General features: G+C 55.7%; 1 protein-coding gene across 2 annotated transcripts in view; it reads right to left on the reverse strand.

Moving 5' to 3' along the window:
• Window positions 1-24,868, reverse strand: part of HDAC4 (histone deacetylase 4) — a 113,173-nt gene that overhangs the window by 52,469 nt on the left and 35,836 nt on the right. For both annotated transcript variants that reach the window (XM_012648867.1, XM_012648868.1), the window contains exons 5-8: window positions 13,876-14,007; window positions 9,931-10,043; window positions 4,897-5,013; window positions 4,615-4,813 (exon numbers count right to left, since the gene is read on the reverse strand). In XM_012648867.1, coding sequence (XP_012504321.1) covers window positions 4,615-4,813; window positions 4,897-5,013; window positions 9,931-10,043; window positions 13,876-14,007 — 561 coding nt within the window. The remainder of the gene's footprint in view (window positions 1-4,614; window positions 4,814-4,896; window positions 5,014-9,930; window positions 10,044-13,875; window positions 14,008-24,868) is intronic.

Below are 24,868 nucleotides of genomic sequence, written 5' to 3' on the forward strand. Positions count from 1 at the left end.
CCAGCGGCCTGCGGAGGAAGGCTGCCGCAGTCCTGGGGCCCGGGGTGCTGCAGGGGACTCTCCCCTAACTGTCGCAGGAGCTAAGTTGTGAGGGAAAAACATCGTCCTTAGGGTTTGGGTCATTGTAAAGGTCTCTCAACGCACTGATGTCATGCACAAAGATGGCGCTGACACTTTTAAAAACCCTGATGCATGCTGTCGAAATCGCTTTCTGCAGTGGCTACGCCCTGCCAGCTGCGCGGAGAATGCCAGCGTCACTACACCCTCACCTACCCCCCAGTTTTAGGTTGTGATAGGAGAGGATCTTGCTCTGATTGGTATCTAGATCTTGATTTAAAACGCAACCTGTTCCTGTAAGCAGCTTCGAGTAGCGTTTTTCCTTCCGTATGCTTTTCATCCATTTGCAAATTGCTGGTTTAGGCAGTTTACCATTTCTCCATGGTTCTGTGGGCAAAAGGACTGAACAAATCCTCTGCCCTGCTCCCTGATTACCTGTCCCCTGGTGACCTGAGGTGGGTAAGCCCTAAACATCGCTCAGGGTACAAATGGCCCCGGTCAAGGGCGCATGACCGGGTGAAGGGACACGGAAGAGGCCACACCAGCTCTCGGTGGTCCCGCGCGGGCAGCTCCCGGGACCCGGCACCTGCGAAGCAGCCCGATGTCCCTGCCCACCAGCTGGCAGCTGGCCCTGCTGCAAGGGCTCCGGGGACATCCCGGGATACCTCTCCTCAGTGACCCTGAAGGGCTGGTCCGTGTGTGGCCAGGCTTAGCTGGGCACAGCGGGTGCTGCCTCAGCACCTCCCCTCTCTTCACAGGGGCTGCCTACGCATTTAGAAAACCCCGTGCCCTGCGCAGACAGAGCGCACGCAGGAAGAGACCTAACCCCAGCAAAACTGTCCTTCGTCAGCTTGTCAAAGTCACCCACTGCTGTTCCCGAAACCACCCCCTTTCACCCCACCCTGTGCTTCTGGAAAGATGTGTTATCTTAGATTTTATTATCAGTGCTTGGCTGCACAATTAAAGCGAATAACTCAAAAGGCAGAATTATTCCCTGAAAAAAGCTAAAAAAAAAAAAAAAAAAAAGAAAGACAAAAGTAAACATCCTAAAGAAGGCATTTCAGAGCCCATCGGCTGCTGACCGAGATGTTTACGGGGGTTACGCTATTTCAGTCGGTCACACGAAGCTGCATTTATGGGATTAAAGGTTGCAGAGTCACTGAAAAGGTGCTGTCAGAAAACGAAAAGCTAAAATGTATTTTCCTTAGTGTTTTCCCAAAGTCTCAGCACATACGGGAGTCAAGGGTGACATCGGGGACTAAGCCGCAGGGCCCCACGCTGGAAGGGGCTGGGTCTGCTGGTCGTGGCTGCGGAGCGGATACGCTGACTTCACAGGGACGCAGCTTCCGGCTCCACACGGGATGAGGAACAAGCGACTCAAGCGTGCAGGCCCGGGCGGGATGGCTGCGTGGCCTCCCAGAGCGCCTTCTCTCGCACCCTCCCCTGGGCTCCGGGGGCTTCCTAGACCAGCAGCCTCACGCTGGGCTGAAAGCCTCCCTGGGGACACAGGCCATGTCCCTGTGGGTTGGCCCCTCATGGTCTCCTGGCTCCATCCTGCCCACCCAGAGTGTCACGCTAGTGCCTCTTGGGGTGTCAGCCCCAGGGCCACCACACATGGGGACAATCCACCCACGGGTATCACCAGAAAGTGAATGCCCTGACCTTTGGGAAGCAAAGTGATTATCAGCCTTGCGGTTTCCAATTTGGACCCCTGAGATCATTAATAGGAGTTTTTGATGACAGACGACTGGTCTTAAGGATACATTCCCAAAGACTTTCAAGCATAAAATCCTGGTACATTAGGATAAAATTCCGTGGTAGGTGACCGAGCTGCCTGCAGGCACTGGCTGTGTCATGTTGGGTGGGGGGTGTGGGGACAGAGCCTGGCTCGTGTGGTCACAGTGGCCCCCTCGCTCTGGGCCACTCTCCCGCACGGCTGCAGTATTCCACGTGCGTCAGGGTTATCCGGAAGAGGCGGATGCAGGATCTCCAGATAAACTAACAACGGCAAACCTGCCACGAGACACCGAGCCGCCTCAGCGACCGAACACCCGCTGCGGACCGCTCAGTGCTGAACGCTGCATGGTGCCCGGAGAGGCAGGACCGCAAAGCTGCAGAAAAACAGCCGCTGCTCTCCGGGGAAATGCACCTCAAGCAGGAGAGACAGACGCGTGAGCGAAGCTACAAGAAGAGGCAAAAGGAAGCCAGGCGAATGTGGACAGGCGCGGGGAGGAGCCCGTGCCCACGGGGCAGAGGGGCCGGGCGGGATGGAGGAAAAGGCCTCTGGGAAGAGCGTTCGCTCGCGGGGCTGCTGCAGCGGCCGGGTCAGCGTGGTGAGCACGCGCCTGGCTGGTGTCCTGGGCAGGGGAGGAGGGGCACGAGGCCCACACGGAAGGTCCACGCAGACGCGTTGGGACTTTGTGCCAGGCCTGTGCTGTCCGACAGACCCTGCGATGACGGAAACGTTGGACAGGGTAGCCACGGCCACACCAGCATTTGCTGCTGCACGTGTGGCTGAGGAACTGAACTTTCATCTGGCTTTAGCTTTCATTTTAAGTTTTAATAAGTGCACGAGGCCGGTGGCTCCTGTACCAGATGGCACCGCTCCAGACAGCGGCAGCTCCGGCGGCTGCGGGAGGACAGACTCGCTCCGGAGGCCTCTCCCCGGGACAGAACAGGGGGATCCCAGCAGACCCGACCTGGGCTGAGCTCACGGAGGGAGGGCCCGGGACACAGGGGCCTGGGGGGGAGGTGAGGGAGCACAGGGGCTTGAGGGTCGAGAACAAAAAAACCGAAAGCAACTACCACAACCACAGCGACCATCACCTAAAGGGCCTCCTGGCACCAGGCACTGTCCTGCGTGAACACCCAGCCCGTTTAATGCTCGTCACACTCAGTGAGGCAGATCTCAGCGTGCCCATTTCACAGACAGGAAAACAAGGCACGCAGCGAATGAGTGACTCCCCAAGGTCACCGAGTGGGATGCAGCTGGGGTGCAGGCGTCTGCGTGTCTACACAGCACCGCGATGCTGACCTGAGGCCTCCAGCTAGGCACGGGCAGAACCACTACCCAGGAACCTGCAGGGGCCGTGCAGGAGAAAAGGGGCTAGTGGATTTTCAGGGGGTGGCACACATCAGCACAGAGGCTGTGAGGGAAACAGGACGGCCTGGCCTGCTGGGTGCAGCAGGAAGGCAAGATAGGAGCCGGCTGTGCCAGCCGGGGCCTGGCAGGTGGTGCAATGGGGAGTCCCAGTGCCAACAGTCAAGGCGGTCTTGTGACACGTAGGGCCACCAAGTGCACGCAAGGGAAGAAGCAACGTCATCAACCGCAAGAGGAAGCCGAGGGCAGTAAATTTACTGGAAAGGTGAGATTTATGCAAAATTGTCACTGAAGTTCTATAAAGAGGCTGCTTTCCAGGGCCCGGAGCTAGACAAGGTCACACGTGCTATTTAATGGTGCAAGTAAACTGACTTAGAGAAGGGAGGAGACAAGGAAGCCACAGGGTCAGGCGTCGCTTCCATCTCATAAGCGACAGGGGACAGAAGCTCAGGCATCCCGCAGACCCTGCCGTCCGATGTCAGCACTAACAGACTCAGACGCAACCTCAGGTGAACGCGAGAGACATCCCCACGCCTGCCGCTCGCTGCCTGCAGCTCGGGAAGCCCCCGAGGGCGGCCGCGCTCCCTGCTTGTCCCGAGGGCCCCGCAGCTCTGCACAGGGCAGGATGCAAGGAGAAAGTAGCCCGGGCACGACGAGAGGCCCCTCAGCGTGGTTCCAGCGAGATGCCGCCCCCAGGTCTGGGGGAAGAAGCGTCCCCATCTACACGGGCGTGTGAGCAGCACAAAACGAGAAAACAAAACCAAAATGCGCCAGACCAAACTAGAACTCAAAGACCAAACCCACCCAGACCCAGACCTGTGCGTCCTCAGCGCTGTGGTCGGTGACACGCCAAGCACCTGTGTTTTCAACCAAGTTAAATGTCAGGGAGTTTAAAGGCACAGCTCTGAGGTTGTTTTAGTTTTAATTGTGAATAAAGAGATCTTTCAGAAGCCAAACACAAAGTGAGGGTGACCTGTACAGTGGGGCCCCTTTATAGGAAACACCACACGCTCCACCATTTCTCAAGCAATACTTGCATAACGTTGTTGCTATGCAAATTTAATAAATTTCTTATTTTTCTCTGAATTATGTTTTCCTAACTGTCCTCGGACAGCTGCACGTTTGTACACCATTCCTGGTGCTCACAGAAACGTCTACCAGAGCCAGCGCTCAGCTTCTGCCACTTGTTCGATTCCGTCCAGACTGAAACCCACATCCGAGAGCCAGCGGCCTCCTCTCAAGAAACTGAAAAATCGTAAGTGGCGTTTAGCGTCACTCCACCGACCTGAGTTCGCTGTGAGGTCTGGCTTTTCCTCGAAGCCAAGATGGCTACGTCACAAGCACAGAGAACCCGTGGGGGTGGAGTCAGGCCTCCATCCTGCCTTTTCCAGAAGCGGACGCCAGGTCCGACGCTACGCAGAGCCAAGGCAGCCGCAGCCGCGGCCCTCGGTGCTCACCTGCGACCAGGGGCGTCTGTGCGGGCGGCTGCTCCAGGAGGACCATGTGCTGCAGGAGAGGGTTGTGCGCCGCCCCGCCGTCCCGCTCCAAGGGCGAGGTGCTCAGGTAGGGAGCCAGGTGGCTGCCGGGGAAGAGGGGGATCCTTTGCTGGAGGGCTGGGAGGGCGAGTCTCTCGGTGTCCTGCTGGCCGGCCGCGCCCTGCAAAGCACAGCCGCGGATGCTCGGGCGGAAAGACCCGCCACGGCCACCCCACGTCTCACGGACCCACGGGGGCGACTTACAGCGGAAGGACCCGTGGCGGGCAGCCCCAAGGTGATGTTGGGCAAGGATGGCGACGTGTAGAGCGGGAGTGGAGCCACCGAGCCTTCCCGTGTCACAAGTCTGTGCGCCAAACTGGTCTGGGGACAGAGCACAGGGCGACCGTCACACACAGGGTCTGACACAGCAACGTGAGCAACACACACCGGGAAAGCAACAGCGGAGAACGCTCGCGGGCAGATGCGCCGACTCGTGCGATACCTGAGTGCAAACACGCATTTAGCACATTACGGCAGCGGGCAAGCGTCACGGTCAAAAGCACACCGCGGGCGTGGAGACAGATCCGTGAGGCGAGAGTTCGCTCCTCCCGGCATGAGCTCTTCCTCTGTCATCTTCTCCACGGTCCTCTTGTTCGTTTTTATTCAATTTGCTTATTTACCATGAAACTCGCAAAAGAAAAGCTAGGACAATATATTTAAAAATATATTTTTGGAGTTGAGGACGTCTTTCCAAACATGACATCAAAGGTAGAAACCAAGAGGAAATTTTGGATTAAAAACAATTCACATGAAAGGCAGGTGATGAGATAGCAGCATCGGCAGCGTGTGGGACAGATGGAGGTTAATATACAAAGAGCTGGCAAATCCAATAATTAACAGAGAAAAGTACACAGAGAAGACTAATGACAAAGAAGAACTCATTAAAGGGAATAAATTCATGAAAAAATACTCAGCATTATTGGTAATCTAAAAACACATTTTAAAACCCATTCAATTGGCAAAGACTTTTAAAAAATGACAACAGCACCTTGGCCCAGAGAAACAGAAACACACTGCTGGGTGGATTATAAATGATTAACACTTAGCGGCGTACTGTCTGCAGGACAATTTGGCAATCTGTGTCAAAAGCCTTAAACACTGATCGAACCTTTGACCCTAAAACTCCACTCTTAGGGTGTCGTGTTGAGAACTGCACTACGGAAGTGACCTGACGCGCGGGAAGACGCAGCCGCGGGACCGCTCCCGGCGCAGTGCAGCGGCTTCCCTTAACGGCGTTAGGTAAAGGAAGGTGCAGGATACGCTGGGACACTTCTTGGTGATACCTGGACACTTGCTTATGATACATTGTTACGTTAGAAAAACACGTTACGTTAACAGAATCATGTACTTGTTAAAAAGCGGGCTCAGATGAAGCAGCCCGAGTTCAGAGTGAGGATCAGAGCAACAGACGGGAAAGGGTCTGTCGCAGCAGAGTCTCCAAGGACTGGAACTCCAGCGCTGTTCACCATCTTCCTGCGGATGAACGTGCTTTGCTAAAAGCTCGCCGCGGCTCCCCTACACGGCACACACTTGGTGCAGGTTCCCAAACGAATGAGCAACGGAGAGGACAGACGCCACTGCGATGATAGCAGAGGGTGGGCCGGGCAGACGGATCCACAGCCAAAAGGAACACTCGAGATTCTACTCTCGACCACCGTGAGATCAGCTTTTTCAGCTCCCACACATGGGAACACGCGGCGTCTGTCTTTCTGTGCCTGGCTTACGCCGCTTAACACAACGACCTCTAGTTCCATCCCTGTTGCTGCCAACGACAGGATTTCATTCTACTTTCACGGCTGAATAGTATTCTGCTGTGTACACACCACATTTTCTTCGTCCATTCATCTGCTGATGGATGCTCAGGTTGATTCCCTGCCTTGGCTATTGGGAGAGATTTTAAGGCTAAAACTTCAAAAACACAGGCGGCAAAACCAAAAATAGACAAACGGGATTGTGTTTAACTAAAAAGCTTCTGTGGAGCACAGGAAACATCTACAGAGTGAAGAGACAACCTGTTAAATGGCAGAAAATATCTGCAAACTATTCATCCGGCCAGGGACGCATATCAAGAATATGCAAGGTATTTAAATACCTCAACAGCAAAAAAACAAATAATAATATCCAAAAATGGGCAAAGGACATGAGTAGATATTTCTCAAAAGAAAGCATGCAAATGGCCAACAGGTGTATGAAAAAATGCTCAACCTTACAAACTTTTAGCCTCGTGTCATAGGGAAAAACAGAACGTCACAGCTTTCTTCACTTAGGAGGAAATTTATCTCATCCCAGAGAAAACACTGGGCACGATTTTAGATTTGTGCACGTATTAAATTGTATAGGTAATAATTAAAGGGCTACTGTAAGAGGCGTTTTTCCTAGACAAAAATATTTTTTGTCAAAAATGACAGAAATATCAGTAAGTTATGCTTTAGAAAAAATGCTTGGGGATTGTCAGGAAGGCACAACTCTATTGTAATTATTTGTGGATAAAATAAGCAGATATTCTAATGTTTGCAATAACTTCCTTTATAAGCAAAGTTATTTTTTACCCGATTTATTTTTAGCAATAAAGCAGCCTTCTGAAAACTTGGTTGTGTCGTTTGGTCGGCATGAGCAATCCTGGGGCACTTGGTGTCTGCTGACTTTGGGCAGAGCCCCACGGGAGCCGTCCTGGGGAAGGGGCCTCTCCAAGCCCCTTGCGCTGCCGTGTATGCTCATCTGCTTCCCAGGGAGCGGCACTTGGGCTTCTGTAGAAAGCCCGCGGGCTGAGGTCACACCTGCTGAACACACTTGAACATGCAGGGACCGCACGAGGTGAGCGCCAGCCCCGCGGGAGCCGTGCTCCCAGCATCTGGAGAGCACCCGTCTGGCACTCAGAGCCCCGCTTCCTCCCCTGCAGGGAGGGGACGTGGAGGATGCTGAGCTTCTCTGGCCCGGGGGGGTCTTCGAGACACAGGAGTGTTTCCCTGGGGCCCAGGCTCAACGGCGAAAGGAGGCACAGAGCACCAGGCTGGGAGCCTGTTCCCGCCACGTCCCACCTGCACGAGACACCCGGTGCCGCGTCAGGGGGGCTTGTGCCCTGGTCCACCTGAGAAGGAAGAGCCAGCCAGGCCACGGAGCACGGAAGTTTCAGAGAGCCGTCCCAGTCCAACGGTGTTTGACATCCACACAGGACGTCCACGTGTGATCAAGTGTTCGGAGAGTACCTCTGCCCGTGAGGATGAACATTGACACGAACCACAGACAACAGCACTGTTTATATTTCTTGTGACTTCTCTGACATGGTCTACTAATTTGTGGTAGCTTAGTTTACAGATCACTTAATTTGTAAAAATTAACACGTAACTGCAGCCACGTAGGTCCACCCAAATAAGGCACTCTTACCACATTAACTATCACGTGCACAACTGCCCATGTCAAATAAAAATTAGTACCTGTGACCACAGTCAACAAGATGTAACTGGCATCATCCCGCAGGGAGGAGCTGGCTTTTAGGGTGCAGCTCATCACTGGTAGACCTCAGCGATGAGGCCAGTCACACGGAGGAGGATTGTTAGACTTCCAATCCTCGAAATATGTACTTAGCACGTGAACTGCCGCGTGAGTCGTATTTAACTCACACTAGTTTTGAGCCCGGCGCCTTGTGAAGAACACATAACTCACCTTGGGAGCTTCGTGAACTATTTTTCAAGTTGCATGTGACTCACGCAACAGAAAACAAGAAAAAATAACAAATTTTTCATTAAATGAGAAAGGATCATTTTGTTTTCGAAGTTTTTTTTCTATTTTCGTAAGAAAACACCGTGGCCCCAAGGAAAAATTTTTCTAGTGTGGCAGTCAGTGTGTTAAATCGGTAGGCCGAAGGCAGGCAATAAAAGAAGCAGATGTATAAAGTAAAAATAAGAGAAAACGGGATTAAGCAACCTAGAAGCAGCAAGCAAAAGTCATTCTTAGCACTAATCCTGGTTTCTAAAAATCTTTTTAAACAGAGTCTAAAAATTTGAAATGAAAATGCTAAGTGCCTGTGTATCCCAACTGAGATTTGCCAACCCTCTGGAAGGGCAGGATTCATTTCTAAATATTTAAGAAAGAAAGTAAATAACTATATTCAATAAATTATAGCCTTCTGTAAGTTCGGGAGAACTCAGAAAGAACCTCTCACTCAATAGAACTCTCTGCTGCACCCAGCAGACGTCAATTCTGGCTCAATTCATCAAAAAACTCACTGCCAAAGCGGCCGTTCCCCACGCGGTCACCCCCACGGGCCCACAGCCAGGCCCTCCGTGTGCACGCCCCTCTGCGCCTCCCCGCCGCCCGCCAGCGCCTGCCTCTCCTGGTCATCTGGGAGCCGTGTAGACGCAGCCCTTGGCTTCCTACCTGGCTCTGTCCTGGCCCCTGGCACAGGGCGCCAGACACACTGTGGGGCACAGACAGGGCACCTTGAATCAAGGAGCACGACGAACGCTGGAGGGAGGGTCCTGGAGAGGTACCGGGGTAACTGCGACAGCTCAGCGCCCTCCGCCCTCTTCTCCACTAACAGCCTGCGTCTCTGACATCATTCCCTCCAAGTGACTTCAGTCCCTGACCCCGCTCTAGTTTGCCAGTGTCCCTCCCAGCCCACAGCACCCTCCAGGGTCTACAAAGGCAGGGGACCAGGGACGCTGAGCGCCCTGGTCTCCCTGATTCCTCCAAAGCTCCCCTCCCTCCGGTTTCAGCTGCCCCACAGCGCTGACCACGGGTGACACTCTAGTCTGCCCTGACTCATGGCTTCTTGGACGACGGTTTTAGTTGTGTATTTCTCCATACAAAACAAGCATTTTAATTCTTGCAACTGTTCCCACACGCCTGCTGCCTCCCTGCCACCGTGCAGAGCGCTGGTGACCATGGCGAGCTGAGCAGCAGGGGTCCTGCCTGCCCAGAGCGCCGACCACCGTGCGCTCGCGCTGTGACGCCCTCCGAGGAAACATGCACCGGGAGAGGCCAGGAGAAAGGACCGAGCTCAGAGCTGTTCCCTGGCATATCTGGAACCGACGTGTTCATAGTTGAAGGAGACGTCTGTGACCAGTGCGAGGACAGAGTCTAAGTGGGTCATTGTCAGGGTGACCCCAGACCCGTTTCCCTGACCCCACGCAGGAAACTCAGGAGCGAAGAGCAAGTGCAGAGTGGGGTCATTTCAGCCCCTTGAAACTGCCGCTCAGCGCAGGACACGGCACAGAAACAGCCGCGCTTCACACTGACCTCGGCCGGGATGCTGGGGACGGCGGGGGCGATCCCGTTCTCGGCGCTGACGTTCCCGGAGCTGTTGTTGGGCGAGCTGGGCCCGGAGCCCGGGGCGCTGCTGCAGGCGGAGTCTGCGGAGGAGAGACACCGCGGTGAGCGTTTCTCTGCGCAGAGGGGGCCGCGCTTACCTGTGGCCGGGCGGCCTCTGCTGTCAGGACCTCCGCCTGTTAGCGTGCCGCTGCCAGAAACCCCGACGGGAAGGCACGCGGCCAAGTCCCCATTTTCCAGGTTTGCCGCTGATTTCACTTCGGTCTTTTAGGATAAGCACATTATCACTTTCATACCTCCCTGAATTTTAAGATGATATTAAACACCAGGAAGATAAATCTTTAAGCACATTAATAATCTAACAATAAGAGACCAAGAAACACAGAAGCCAAACGACTTTGAACAGCAGAAGGTCAAATTTACTGTGCCCACTGAAAAAAGCTTAGTTCAGAATAAAGCAACCTGCTATTAGTGTTCACTGTGAACTAAATCTTATTTTCCCTACACAATAGCAAACATCCGGGGGAAACACAGCTAGTGGCTTTTGTGATCTACCGGTGCTATTTGGAAACACACCAAGACATCCTTCAAGTACCTTTCAGCGTCTAAGGGGCAGCCCTGGCTAGCGGACCTGGGACAGGCACTCGCTCCAGGCAGGCCCTGCGAGTCCACGGCCCCGCCATGCTGCGCTCACGCACCGTGGGGACCCTGTGGCTCTCAGTGCTCACGTAGGGTGGGTTTAGCTTTGGTTTAAGGCATTTTAACAATGGCATTATCTGGTTAGAACTTCCCAAAGAAAACACAATATGACCTATTTGCCTTGAGAGTTCTCGGAGTCTCAGCAGTGACTCTGAACACTTAGAAACTCGCCCCAGCGCTCACTCGCGCAGCACCCGCGGGTCAGGAGGAAACAGCACGGTGGGAACGCGAAGGGTTCAGGGACGGCCGCTCAGGCAGGTGTGCTGAGCCGGGAGGCCGAACGGTCCCAGGCAAACCCTCTTCCCAGCCGGTCGCTGCCCCCGCCTCCTCCGGAGCCCACGAGTAAGAGGAACTCACACCAACTGGGGGACCCCAGCCGGCTGCAGGCCAGTGACCACGAAGCTGACCCTGTCCGCGCATAATCCCGACCCAACGCCCTCCCACAGCCCTCCCCGCCCGGCAGGCTGGCTGCCAAGCTTTGCTTCCACCAGCCTGTTTGTCCCTCGCTAACTCCACAAGGAAGGTGCCATCTTATTATCCCCACTGCAAAGAGGAAATCGAGGCACAGAGCAGCATCCTGCTCTGTCCCAGGTCACACAGCCTAAGGAAGATGTCAAGGGAACTGTGTGCCAAGGTTAATCGAGCAGGGCTGTGACCAAACTGTCCACCCCGTGTCCACCCCTGAGCGTGACCTGCCCTGTTCACTCAGGGGCCCCAGCTCCGACCCTGCCGCTCCCTGAGCTCGGAGGAACGGGCTGAGCCCCCCATCCCAGGCACCGACAGTGGACACAGGACCTCCCCATCTTTCCTCTCCAGTCCCAGCTCCCGCCCCCCAAACGCTAAACCCAGAGGTTGTCTTCTCCATCTGGCGAAATCACGATTATTTGCACCTCGCTAACTGGGAACTGCTGAGACGCCACCTGGGCTGAGCGGGTGTTCACAGCCCACTCAGGAAACAGGTCACGCTGTCCCCGCGCCCCCAGCTGTCCTGTCTCTGGCCCGCGCGCACCCACCGCGGCCCCGCCCGGACCCGGCTCTCTGCTGCCGCCTGTCTCTAGGGACACAGCAACTTCCAGCAACCTTCCTTCACACGTGTGCCTCCCAGGAGTGTTGCCAGACAAACACTTTCACGTGTGTGCGTGAGAAGACTTTTTGGGGCAGTAGAAAATATATATCTGATGTTTCACCTACTAAACTCGATGTTAATATTTTTTTCATTCCACTTCCAGGAACTGATCTAAGAAAATGAACATAAATGCGTAATCATCCAGGCGTTATTTAATCAGCACAATGGGAACACCATCAGAGGTGGCAAGAAGACGTCTGTGACTGACAGGAGGTGAAGGACGCTGGACTGCGCGGCACGATGGCGGGACCCTACTACGTGAGCACGCACAGAGAAAGGCTGGAGGAAACACGCTGCGATGGGAACGGTGACTATTTCTCGACGGCGTGCGTGCGGTCAGGGTGTTTTCTGCGTTGCTACAACAGGCATGGATTTGAGGAGTGACTGGGAAGGCAGAGTATGGACCGTCTCGTCCCCCGACTCTGGGTCCCCCGCACACTCGGTGGACCTGGCTCTCCTGCGCAAGAACCCACCCCCCCAGCACGTCCGTGGGGAGGCGACACCGCTCCTCCCGGAAGCCCTTGCTTCTCTCTTCGGGAACCCAGCTCCACGCGGGGCACCTGTGCCGACCAGGAACTGCGCAAACTTGCGTCCCAGCCCCACGCGTCCGCCCATTCGCAGCGCAGGGCCCCCGTCTCCACAGCTCTGCCTGGCCGGCGTGGCTGTGGCCGACCTTCCCTGCCGGGTTCCTGCGTGAGGACACCCCACAGCGAAGCTCAGGACCAATCAGGTGCTGTCACGCACGTGTCCTCCGCTGTCTCACGTGACGGGCTGGTCCCCACATTCGACCACAAGCTCCTTGAAGACAAGAACCTTGTCTCGTTTTTATGTCGCTCACAAACAGCACTGAGCTGCCCCTGGCTGACAACACGCGCGGTGGGTTTAGGTCTCAGAAGCTTGCTGACCCTGTCGTCACAACTGTGCGGCTGGAAAACTGCAAAGGGTCGTCCGTCTGTCAGGCCAGCCCAGACTAGGCACTGCCTGCAAGAAACAGGCTGCATTTGTGTTTCAAACAGGTTCCGACTCACGTGGTCCCTCACTGAGCCGAACCTTTCCCAGTCAGTTAGACTTGGCGAGACTTTACAACATTCTTGATCTTTCTAAACACGGTACTAGAATAACCAAAGAAACCTACATCAAAAAAGGAAGAAAACGACAAGAAACAGTCCCCATGCAAGAAGGTATCAGACTCTTTTTTGTACAAATCCACACGTGTCCAGAGCCGGCCGCCAGCCTGGGGCTAAGAACCGCTAAGCATAGGTGGGGCCGGCAGGGGCCAGGTGTGGCTGTGTGTCCGGGGAGCAGCCCTGGCGTGGCCTCACTGCCGAGTCCCAGCCTGAGTGAGGCGCTGGACGCTCACATGCACAGGACAGCACCAAGGAGCAAGCCTCACCCTTCCCCGGGACAACGGCAGGCTCGCAGGACAAGCTGGAACAATGCCGCTCACAGACCAGCCCCCGAGAGCCCCGGCCTCCGGTCCAACCCTGTTTGCCGCCTGCCCTCATCCCCTGCCGTCCCCAAGTAGCGCCTTATCCTGGTGCCGGGATTTCGGGAGCAGTGAGGGGTGCTCCCGGGTGGGGTGCTCCCTGCGGGGAGGGACACCGTGGGAGCAGGGGCCTGGCCTGGGGGGTGCTGTGTCAAGAGGGACGGGGCTGCGCCGGCCTGGCCTTTCTGCTTGCCACCACTAGATGGGGACAGCCGCAGCATGTTCACGACAGAGCTGAGACACTTTTGCCTGCTCAGACCACGGACCCTGGCCGGGGGAGACTACATCTCACGGGTGGTTTGGACCCTGTTCAACGGGCAGCGGAGGCAGCGGGACGTGCGACTCACCATTAGGACGAGGTCGGTTAAAACCCACCTTCGGAGAAACCTCAACATAACATCCTGTAAACATCTCCCCCACGCCAAGCCAATCGCCCTCCCACGCCTGCGCCCGACCGGAACCAGCTCCGAGTAAGTAACGCTGGGGCGGAACTTGTTGGAGATCCCTGAGCCGCCAGCGCCAGCCCTACCCGGGAGAAACCCACCGCGCAGGAAGGCCTCGCGTAGAGGGCAGCGGGGGCCGTGTGCCTGCTCGGCTGACATACCTGTGACATCCAAGGGACGCTTTTTCAGAGCGGTGACCACCGGCCCGTCTTTCCTGCGTAACAGGGGGCTGCTCCGCCTTTCGGCCACCTTCTGCTTTAGCCGGGAGCGCAGTTTCAGGTTGGGTTCAGAAGCTGCAGAAATGGAGACGTCGTTACAGCCAGGCAGACCACGGGTGTGAGTTGCCGGGGGTTGAAAGTGAGGGCTCAGCACTGACGAGGGGGCCCGGGGAGGCCACCGGGCAGAACCCCCATCCCGTTCCTCAGTCCCAAATAAGAATGAGACGCGTCTGACACGCCGGCTGTCTCTGGAAGACGGGATTACGGAAATGCTGGTGGCCGTTACGGCGTTTGGGAAACAAGGCTCGTGGGCTGATATACTGGGCACGGCAGGAAGCTGGTGACAGTCACTTAATGGTGACGTCTCTTAAATAATATTCTCCTAAATAATTCACCCATATCATTATAGCTGCGGCGTTCTCAAATCTGACAAAAACCGACAAACAGGGATTATTCTAGGGCCTTGGCTCACGAACATCCTGATGACTTCTGAATGACACACCTTTGTGTCCCCTGCACGTGGCCACATCTGCGAACGCCAGGGAGGCTTCCAAAGCGGGAGGGTGCCAACTGCCCCACCCTGATGACAGGCCAGCACCTGCGTCCCTCAGCTGTCTGGGCCTAGGCTGGTTTTTGTAAGCAGCTCTGCCTGTGTGGACAGAGCCATCGGCCAACCTGCAACTCTAAGCCCACTGCAGCCCCCGATTCCTCCGCACCTGGGCCCCAAACCTCCAGGGCGGGACACCTCGGGAGGCCCAGGGAGTCCAGTGTGCAGCCTCCTTCGGGAAAGGCACAGAAATCCCCTCCCCCGGGGGAAGACTGTCACCTTTCAGAGTCCAGGACAGCGGTTCGAATGCCACCGCGCAGGCATGTTTAATACGAGCCTCTGAGTTCTGAGGCTTTTGCTTGACCACTTTCAAGATACTACCACTTGTAGACTTGAAAATCAGTGAGATTTTACCTCCTGGCATTTTTTATCAGCACCCCTGCTGGTCCTAACCTTTCTGGGACAGCAAGTTCACTGCTTCCAGAGCCACCAGAAACGCCATCGAATTTTCCCCTGGAACCGGAACTGAGACTGGTCTGGGTTGTGAGAATCAGGCCACGTGAAACTCTGCCTCGGGGTGCGCGGGCAGCCCTGCACCTCCTCCAGCTAGAAGGGGGCTGCGCGGGGGGGGGACGGCTGCGCGGCGGGTCCGGGTGGGAGGGGGAGGCAGCCTTCCCAGGAAATCGGAGACCCGCCTGCTCTGGAGGCACTGACAGGAGTGGCGCCTCCCCTCTGCAGCACCGAGGACCCCGATGACAGACCCGGGGTTCGAGCGCACCCCAGCCCTCCACAGGCTAACGTGGAGGCGGCTTCTGCCGTGACGCGTGTCACTATGAGGTCAGCGCAGACGCACATGCTCTGCTTCCATCTCCACCTGGGTTTCTAGACGTTATTTAAAAACAAAGCAAAATAAAAAAAGCCAAGCCAAAAACCCACCTCATTGCTAGGCAAGAAAATGAAACCTGCTCTCCCACCCCTCCCCCACCACCGATGCCTCAGCCGAAACCCACAGGGGCTTTGCGGCCACTTTCAGGCTTGGGGACAGAAGCTGAGGACCATGAGGAAAGGTCGCTTCTGAGATTTGGGCTCTGGGTGCACCTGCAGGACGGGGTCCCCGGCCCTGCGTGGGCGGGCCGCCTCTCGGTGGCTGCTGGATGTTGTGGAGCTGGCTGGCAGCATCGGGAGACAGTGTGTGACAGGGTCACTCCAGGACAGCCAGGGACTGGCTGTGCTACTGCGGACCAGCGCCCGGACCTCAGGCCCCGCAGGTCTCTGTGAGACAGACCGGAGGTCATTTCACGGTCAGGGCGCTGACCGCTCATCAGTTGGGCGGCAGATCCTCCCATGCCCCTGCCTGGGGCCCAGCTCCCGGTGACTTACAGACTCCACCGGACAGGCCCCTGTGGCCTCCCACCCACCTCCTCACTCCCCGCAGACCCCGATCCCCTTCTGGGCTGGCTCCTTCTGGCCATTCAGGCCTCTGTTCCACACCCCTCCCCAGGCTTCCCTGACCCCTGCCCGACCTGCCCACACCGTGTTTTCCTCCCAGCAGCCGTCTCGCACCCCAACCGATTCTGTCCTCTCACCTATTTGCTCTCTCCCTCCCACCCGAGCACCTCCCTGGTTTCAGGTGAGCACAGTGCTCCCCTGGAGACGACTCCCCCGGTCCCCTCCCGCAAGGCAGACCCGGGCAGGACAGCCGCTTGACATGTAGGACCCAAGGCAGAATGGAAATGAGGGTTGGTCCCGAGTGCAAGCACGATTAGGCATTTCAGGATGGGGACACCAGAGCATTATACCAAATGGAACATTTAGGAGCTGGCCCTGCCTGCAGGAGGGCTGGAGCCGCACTGTGTCCTCGTCCCTGCCCCCTACAGAATCTGCATGTCAAGCAGAGCCCCCGACTAGAGGCAGCAGGGTGAGGGCTGAGCGGCAGGAATAGGGCGGGGACAGCGGCTGCAGAGCCCTGGCCCTGGAGCAACGTCCACGGGGGGCGGACACAGGGCCCTGGAGAGCAGCAGGTAGCCCCCCCAGAGCAGAGCACCACGTGGAGGCTTCTCGCTGTCTGGGTTCAGGGTGGTCTGCACAGCCTGTGTGGGGAGGGGCTGTGAGCTGCAGCATTCCTGCTTCCTGCCTGCCCTCATTTTTCTCCGGAAAAGGCCTGTTCACTGATCACGTCCCATCCGTGCATCTTACAAGCTGAAAGAGGTAAACTCTGCAGAGAAGACACAGTGACCCATAGTTTCGGCTATTCCTGTGCACGGTTCTTAAAGCCTGTGCACTGCCTGAAACTCCAAGGCTGCTGCCAACGGCAGCCAAAGCTTAGGATGCAGGTGAATCTCCACCTGGCTCCGGGGGGAGCCGGTACTCGAGGCTGCGGGCTGCACAGGCTCAGTGGGGCAGCTCCTGCCCCGCACTTGACTGCATCGAAACTCACTCCAGAGCCCGCGAAGTGGAGGAGCCCCAGAAACCACACTCCCCCCCTGCAGGGCCGCAGGTAAGCCGGCAACGCTTTAGGGACAGGCACTTTGGAAGAGCAGCTCCCGCGAGCGACTGCAAAGGCAAGGCAGGGCGCGAACTTCACTCCTGAACGCGGTGTCTGCTCCTCAAGGGGAACAGGCGGCGGGCGGGGTGCTTCTCCTTAAAGGCAATCAAGTAAATTATTACAAGTTAAGGCAGATGAAGCACGCCAATCTCAACCTTAAAATTCTCCAACCCCCAGCTCCTGCTCCATCCCCGAGTAAGCAGCACTCCGAGCGAGAGGCAAGCCCACCCTCCCCGAACTGCGACATCCTGTGCGCCCATTTGGCAAATGGCTTTGTTTTCTCCCCGAGAGTCACGGCATGAAACAACCATCGGAGCTGGGATGACTTGAAGGTTGGGTTCACAGAGCACCTGGCGGGAGTCAGAGGGCGGTTTCTCTGGAAGCAGCGCTGCTTTGCTGCTCGGACACCCCATCTGCTGGCCAGCGAGGAAGGGCCCATGGATTCGGCAACAGCGAATGCTCAGAAGACAGCTCTGGCAGGACGCGCAGCGCTAGGGAGGGGGGCGGATGCACTTACCACCGCGCTTCCCCAAAATCCTAACGTGACAGTGACGGAAATTCTAAACGGTATAAAGCCACGAGGACAAAAATGAAAGTGCTGAAAGGATAGAGGAAAACGTTGAGATTTTCAAAAGGCATAATTGGAAAGGATAAAAAGATCAGAGACGGAAGTGAAAAAGTCCCAGAACAAATTAAGGAAAACTCCAGGAGAGAAGAGAACACGGAGTGGAGAAAACCACCAGCAATAATCTAAGACATGCTCTTCTCTCGGGAGGAGGAGCTGCTGCCGGGGGCTCCTCACCGGGAACAAGCTCAGGGCCACGGGGGCCACGGAAGCCGCCTGACCCCCGCCTGGCGGGCCCTACACTGCATCAGAGCTCTGGGGACAAGAATGGGGCTTGGGAACGGCTTTAGATTCTGCAACAGCCACGCTGAAGGCAAGATGATGACCTGTGAACCCTGCAGGGAATGACTTCCATACCCAGCCAAGTTGTCAACCAGCATTGCGAGCATAACGAGATTTAAACCAGTATCACCAACATAGAGAGATTTAAACCAGTTATCACCAGCATAGAGAGATTTAAATCAGTACCACCAGCATAAAGAGATTTAAACCAGCATCACAAGCATAAAGAGATTTAAACCAGTATCACCAACATAGACTTAAACCAGCACCACCAGCACAGAGAGACTTAAACCAGCATCACTGGCAAAGAGAGACTTAAACCAGCATCACCAGCATAGAGAGACTTAAACCAGCACCACCGGCACAGAGAGACTTAAACCAGCATCACCGGCAAAGAGAGACTTAAACCAGCATCACCAGCATAAAGAGACTTAAACCAGTATGACCAGCATAAGGAGACTTAAACCAGCATCACCAGCATAAAGAGACTTAAACCAGCATCACCAGCATAGAGAGATTTAAACCAGTATGACCAGCATAGAGAGACTTAAATCAGCATCACCAGCATAAAGAGAGTCCTAGCGCGCAAGGACTGCGGAAGCACACTGTGCGTGCGATTCCTCACAGAGCCACTGGGAGATTTGCACAAGCAGGAAGAAGGTACGAAGGGACCCGCGGAGCCCAGGGGAAGCAGGCACGGCGCCCGCAGGCGGCCTTGGGCGGGCCGGAGAGCGGACGGCCCAGCCCGGCGCGCAGTGGGGCCTGCAGCCGCGACTCCCAGGCCACAGGAGAGCCCCGGCGGCTGCTCTGCCTGACTGCAGGGAAGCCTCCCAGGTCTGCTGAACCGTGGGCCTGAATTAACAGCAGGCACACAGGAAACTAAGCACATGAAACAAAATGATCAACTTCAGGAGACAGTTCTAGAAGAAAGGAAGTGCAGCCAAGGTGCCCTCTGTGGCTTGGCTAGAACATCACGTGTCACTGTCATAAAGCAGGCAGGTCAGGCAGAGTGGGGACAGCTGCTGTCCTGCCTTAAACGTCATGGGGGTTTGTGACTTACACACATTCATTTACTTCTATTAAAATGAAAAGATAATGCTAGAAAGACAAGTGACGGACTGGAATATAATTTTTGCAACATACACGACAGACACAGGATTGAGCACGACATAAAGAATGCCACAAAGCAACAGGAAAAGCAAACACCCGACAAAAAACACACCCATTCAACGGGTATGGACCCCCATGCGCCCAGCACAGGCGGACACTAGACGCTGGGCACAAGGGCTGCACAAAGAGGACGGCCTGGCCACACGGCCCCGCTGCCCAGCCCCGCTGCCCAGCCCCGGAGGCACGAGCCACACGCCTGCCGCCGTCCCTGCTGTGCTGCCCGTGCTCCCGCAGGGAAGACGGAAGAGAACACAAGACACTCGAACGTTCCCAGCGGTGACAGACCTGCTTGTTGGAACATCAAAAGGTTCATATTTTAACTGTCCGCCAAACGGAATGAATTGTGATGTCGTCCTGTGGGCGGAGGGGGCGGGGACAACGGACTCTCATCCGCTGCTCGGGGGCAGTTTGCTCAGCATTTTAGAATATACGCGTTCTTCGAACCGGTAGTTTCATTTTTAGGAATCTTCCTACAGAAATACTAGCACGAGCAAGAAAAGGTACCCGTATTTGTTGGCAAAACAGAAACTAGGGAACAGTTACAACTTCTATCTACACACGAGTAGCACAGAAAAAGGTGTTGACCTTCCTACGCTGACATGGAGTGATGTCACAACACAATATTAAATGAAAAATAAAATTACAGCATAAACACGCAAAGCTGGCATTTCTGTGAACAAAAAGACAGCTACGTCCACACGTCACACACACACCCCCAATAGTTATAGAAGTCTATCTGGACAGACACACACCAAACTAGTAACAGCAGCTGTCTCTGGGAAGTGAGACCGGGGCGTGCGTATTTCATTCAGTACACGCCGCACCACTCGTGTGACCTTTCAGACACAGCAGCCCCGCGCGTGACGCCCGCAGGCCGTGTCCTTCCCTACGTCCCAGCCCCTGCTCAGTCCTCTCCCCAGCGTAGTCCAGCTGCCCCCGTTCTCAGTACGGTTTTACTACCGAATACTGAAAGAATGCACGTTTGAAAAGATTGGTTCAAGATTTCATTGAGTACTTTTCATGTTGGAAAGATCTCAAGCTGGACCGATGTTGAAGTCTGAAGGCCAGAACACGGGACAACATGTGACCCGCTATTCTTGACACGGAAGCTGCCTAGGATCTAACCATACTCGCCACCTCTCTAGGCACGGCAAAGCCTTTTTAGAAACCTTCTGAACACACTCATACCCATTTTTTAAAAGCACAAACCTGCTGGAGGACCCCGTCTAGCACAAAAGCCTGCCTCCCAAGGTGGGGTAACTGTCTGGGGGCTGGAAGCTCAGCCGGGTGGGCTCTGCCCGGCACTACAGACGTGCGTGCTCAAAGGAAGCCCAGAAAGAACCGATTCCACTGGCCACGGCCCGAGCAACAGCGAAAGGACACGCACCGCGTTGCACCTAACACACATAAAACACACCTTTATGTAAATTCGTAGGAAGTGCAGGTGTTGTCCACTTACGCCTGGCCCCACCAATCTGTCCAGCAGTTTTCACAAACCGCGTTAGAGGAAGACAGAGGCAGCAAGGCATAAACAGGAGAGCCCTTCCCACACTGCCGAGATGAATGTCAGGAACGGAAAACACCCTGGTGCTCATTCACGGTACCCTGGGCCTGCTCTGCACGCAGGTGCAGCACACCTACCCGTACTACGACTTAGTTTACTATTAATAGCACGTGCGGAGAGCTCCACGCGCCTGCTCACAGGCTCTGGGGCTCGACTGATGAAAGAGCAGGCAACCGGGTCCTCTGCGGCTGCTGCCCTGCTGCCTGTCTGGGCTGCACCTCGGAGGTGGGTGTGGGGTGAGGTGCAGGCAACGGAATGGGACGCTGGTGCCCAGAAACCAGCGCTATGGGGTCAGGGCTTTTGGGGAGACTCCAGAGGGGGCACAAGGCACTTTACTGCAGACGAGGGCTCAGACGTGGCCTTGCCTTTCCTGTGCCCAAGCAGCTGACCTCACCCTCTCTCTGGCCTGGCCCCAGGGGCCGTCCTGATGTTCACCTTGGCCCAGGACCCTGTGGTTCATGTCCCTCCCCACTAACTTGAGGGCCGCTGAGAGTCATGGCCTGGTCTACACCCAACACACCAGCTGGAGGCCCAGCACACAGGACGCGCTGTGTAGATACTTCCTAAATAAATACTGTTAACACAAATAGTGCAAAGCACTCTGTGCTCAGCTAGTGCACGTCTGGAACAGAAAACCGCAACCACGCCCTTGTGGTCAAGTGTGGGGAACCGGAATTCGGTGAGCCTGATCTCTGCTGACTGCCGTGTGACTGGGCAGGTAATGAGCCTCAGTTTCCACCTCTGTAAAATGGAACTCCCGACTCCCACCACGAAGGGCCACTGCCAGCGTTAGGAACTGGTGGCACACATGCACACACGTGCCCCCCGTAAGTGATGAATCTGTGCCCTGGGGTCGTACAGCACCCTGGGAACAATCACTGAGCACGTCACTGCATGTTTTCAGGCTAAATTTGGAAAAAAGGGAGATTTATGATAACCCACACTCCTTCCAAGGGCAACACAGGCTGTGTGTAAGGTGTATACACCTATGAGAATGCGGACAAGGGAGACCAGGAAGAGGGGCGGAGCACAAGGCTGCATTCTACCCGCTGGCCTCACCGGCAGCTGTGTGGTGGCCCCCAAGGGGATCTGCAGTAGCCCCGCCCTCCTTCCCCTCCTGGGCCACGCAGTCTTGCCCCCATCCCACTCCGACCCCTGCCACGTCCACGGCAGTAGCAGTGGCGCTAGCACTTACCGAGCCGCCCCCGTGATGTTGCCAGCCTCTTGCCCCACCTTGAAGACTGGCGAACACAGCTGGGAGGCCGTGAGCCTGCCCAGAACGCCAGGCAGCGAGGGCCAGGCTGGCCTCAGGGCCTACGTATGCCCTGCCTCGCCAAGCAAGTGGGGCAGCTCCTTCACGATGGAGGGAAACTCATATTCTGCACATCTAGGTCACTGACAGGTATTTCCCGTGGGTAGCTGTGGCCTTGGCAACCGGTATCAGGAAGCACCAGGACAGAGGGGCAGAGCTAGAGGAGCCTGACCGCCCAGGTCGGTGCAGGGGCCTTAGGAGATCGGTCCCCAGGGCCTGCCTGGCCGCCTCCCACTTCACGGCCAGCTGTGGGGGCTGGGCCTGAGGGCCGGGCTCCAGACCCTGGCACAAGGCTGACGTTACCCACTTCTCACCGAGCATCAGCTTTGGGATTTTGCTTCCTTAAAACAAATGGCAAGTACACGCCACGACAGTGCCAGGCCCACCCCACCAGCCAGCCCCATGATGGCCACGTTCACTCACAGGACCATGGGCCCGAGGGGCCACTCTTGATCCTGGACAAAAAAGTTCCATGTGGGTGCACGATTCTCAGTGCTGGGGCCAAGACGTCGCCAACCATTGGGAAGGGGCTGTGCTGGCCAGACGACTGTGATTGGTTTTGTTTTGGCCTCTTCCCATCAATCAGAAGTTACGTAAGAGGAAAACCTAAGAGTCATTACAGAAAGACACACGGAGCTGAGATCTTTAAGAAAATCAAGATGAAGATGTTATTGGAGAAAAACAAAATCCCTAAATATCATCAAAATGATAAAACTGCTTTTAAAAGTGGAAAAGCATCCATTCTTCAGTACACACGTGGAATCAAAAGCTTTGCTTAAATGCAGTTTCTGGCTAAGCCATTTGGTACCCCACAAACCACAGGAAGGGTCCGGCGCACGGGCGTATGTGTCCGCGATCCAAACAACTTCCTGCTGCAGCTCATCTCCCAGGGCTGTATTTAAAAACGTACACTCAGCACCTCGAAGGAGTCTTCACAAACCTCAAGTTAGGGTGAGCCTGGAGGCTGCCCAGGAGCAGTGGGAAAGGACCAGGCACCACCTCACCTGGGACCCAGGCCCAGTCTGGAGGCAGGTGGGGGCTCCTGCCGGGGAGACACCTGGCTGTCAGTCACCCAGGAAAGGGCAGGGCCTCGAACAGGAAGTCGTAGCCGGGCGTGGGGCAGAGAAGCCTGACCCTGGAGCCGCGATTTGGGGGCTCTGTCTAGATCTGAGCTCCTGGGAGGTGGGTCCGCGCACAAGGCCAGCCAGGAGCTACAGTGTGGCCCCGAAAGGCCCCAGGGCCAGACTTCTGGCTACAAACGCTGGTGCTCTTTCCTATGTGGTCTTTCCAGAAGGGGAGCTGAGTGGCTCTTGCCTGTGACTGGCCCAACTGGGACACTGAGGGGGGCGTGGGGGACACTAAGTCCGGCAGGAACGAATCACAGTGGAGACAGGATCGAGAACGTCCTGACAGCTTAGAGGACAAGAGCAGAAGCCGACCTTGATCTGGTCCTACTCCAAGCCCTGTGCGAGCACGAACTCATTTATCTCTCACGGGAGCCCGGGAGGGCTGCTCCATGGGTGCCGAACGGAGGCACAGAGAAGCTCAAGAGCTCCCTGAATCACAGGTAAGTGAGGGAGCTGGGCCGGCCCCAGCCAGGCAAATCTCAACTCCCCAAGTATGCAAAAGCTCAGGACAGGGCTTGCTACATGTTTTTCATGAGGGAAATAAGCCATCTGAGCTGCTACAGGTGCGAACCGTCATCCGCAGGGCCCGCCGATGCCTGCTGTATTGGAGAAATTAGCAGGAGAGCGGCCAAGCATGTCAAGCGATCATAAATCTCATAATTGCCCTTTAAAGACTGAGAGATGAGCAAACTACATGCAAGGTCAGTATGAACTAGCGTGAAGTCAAAATCACGTAATTATTTAAGTGTACATCAATTATTAAAGGTTATCATTTTAATTCACTGAAGGTACTTCATAACTAAAATTTCATTTAACGAAGTCTGTCACGTTACCAATTCTTGCAGAAACGCACAGATGTAAGTTACTTAGAGTTAGTGACGCCAGGTGTTTGACAGCTGACAAGGGTGACACAAGGCCCCTAACTACACAAGATTCTCTTACGTGGTTTAAACGTTTTCTCTGAAATCTTCGTATTATCAATACTATTAATGTGCTAGTCATGCCTTTTTAAAAAATTGATAATGCAATCCAGCATTAATTAAGTTCTTCCGGAGCACTGTGTATTCTAAACAATACTTCCCCAAGTGTGAAGAGAGTGCTCCCTTCTGTTCCCGTGGGAGCTGGGCTGGAGGGCAGTGCCGTGTCACGAGGTCAGTGGGGCAGAGACTGTGCTTCCCAGAGAACGTGGCTCGGAGCAGGAAGCCAACAGCCACAGAGACCGGGAGATCAGAGGGGCCCTATCTAGGGGACACGGATCTGGGGCCGGCAGGACGGGGCCTGGTCAGACTGCACGCTCCCCTCCCGACAGTCTCCCAGGAGCCCTTGCTACGAAGCCACTCGTGCTGCGTTCTGCTTCTCACAGCAGGAGCTGCTGCCGAGGCGTCTGATGTTACCTGGGAGTGCGGGAAGGAGCCAGAGCAAGCACCTCCTGGACCACCTCAGCCCTGATGTTCTGTTAAGAACGGAGCTGCTCTGGGCCAGCTGGGGCAGGTGGTGCACACCGTCCTTTCCTGGGGACCTCAGTGGGGAAGTGTCAAGTGGGGTGTTCCAAGAAGGCATATCCCTGTGCTCTCACCCGCCATCCCCTCCCGTGTCCACTGCCCTGGAGACTGGGTGCCACAGTCGTCACACCCAGGATGAGAGGAGACTCTGCTGGGTGCATACCTGGGTCCTTCTACTGAGTCCCTACAGCCCTGAGGATGTGGGTGGGGTTAGACCCATTTTACTGGTGAGAAAACTGAGGCCAAGGGAACTTAAGAAATT

This window comes from Propithecus coquereli, unplaced genomic scaffold (assembly GCF_000956105.1).
Source record: "Propithecus coquereli isolate 6110/MARCELLA unplaced genomic scaffold, Pcoq_1.0 Scaffold295, whole genome shotgun sequence".
Taxonomy (NCBI): domain Eukaryota; kingdom Metazoa; phylum Chordata; class Mammalia; order Primates; family Indriidae; genus Propithecus; species Propithecus coquereli.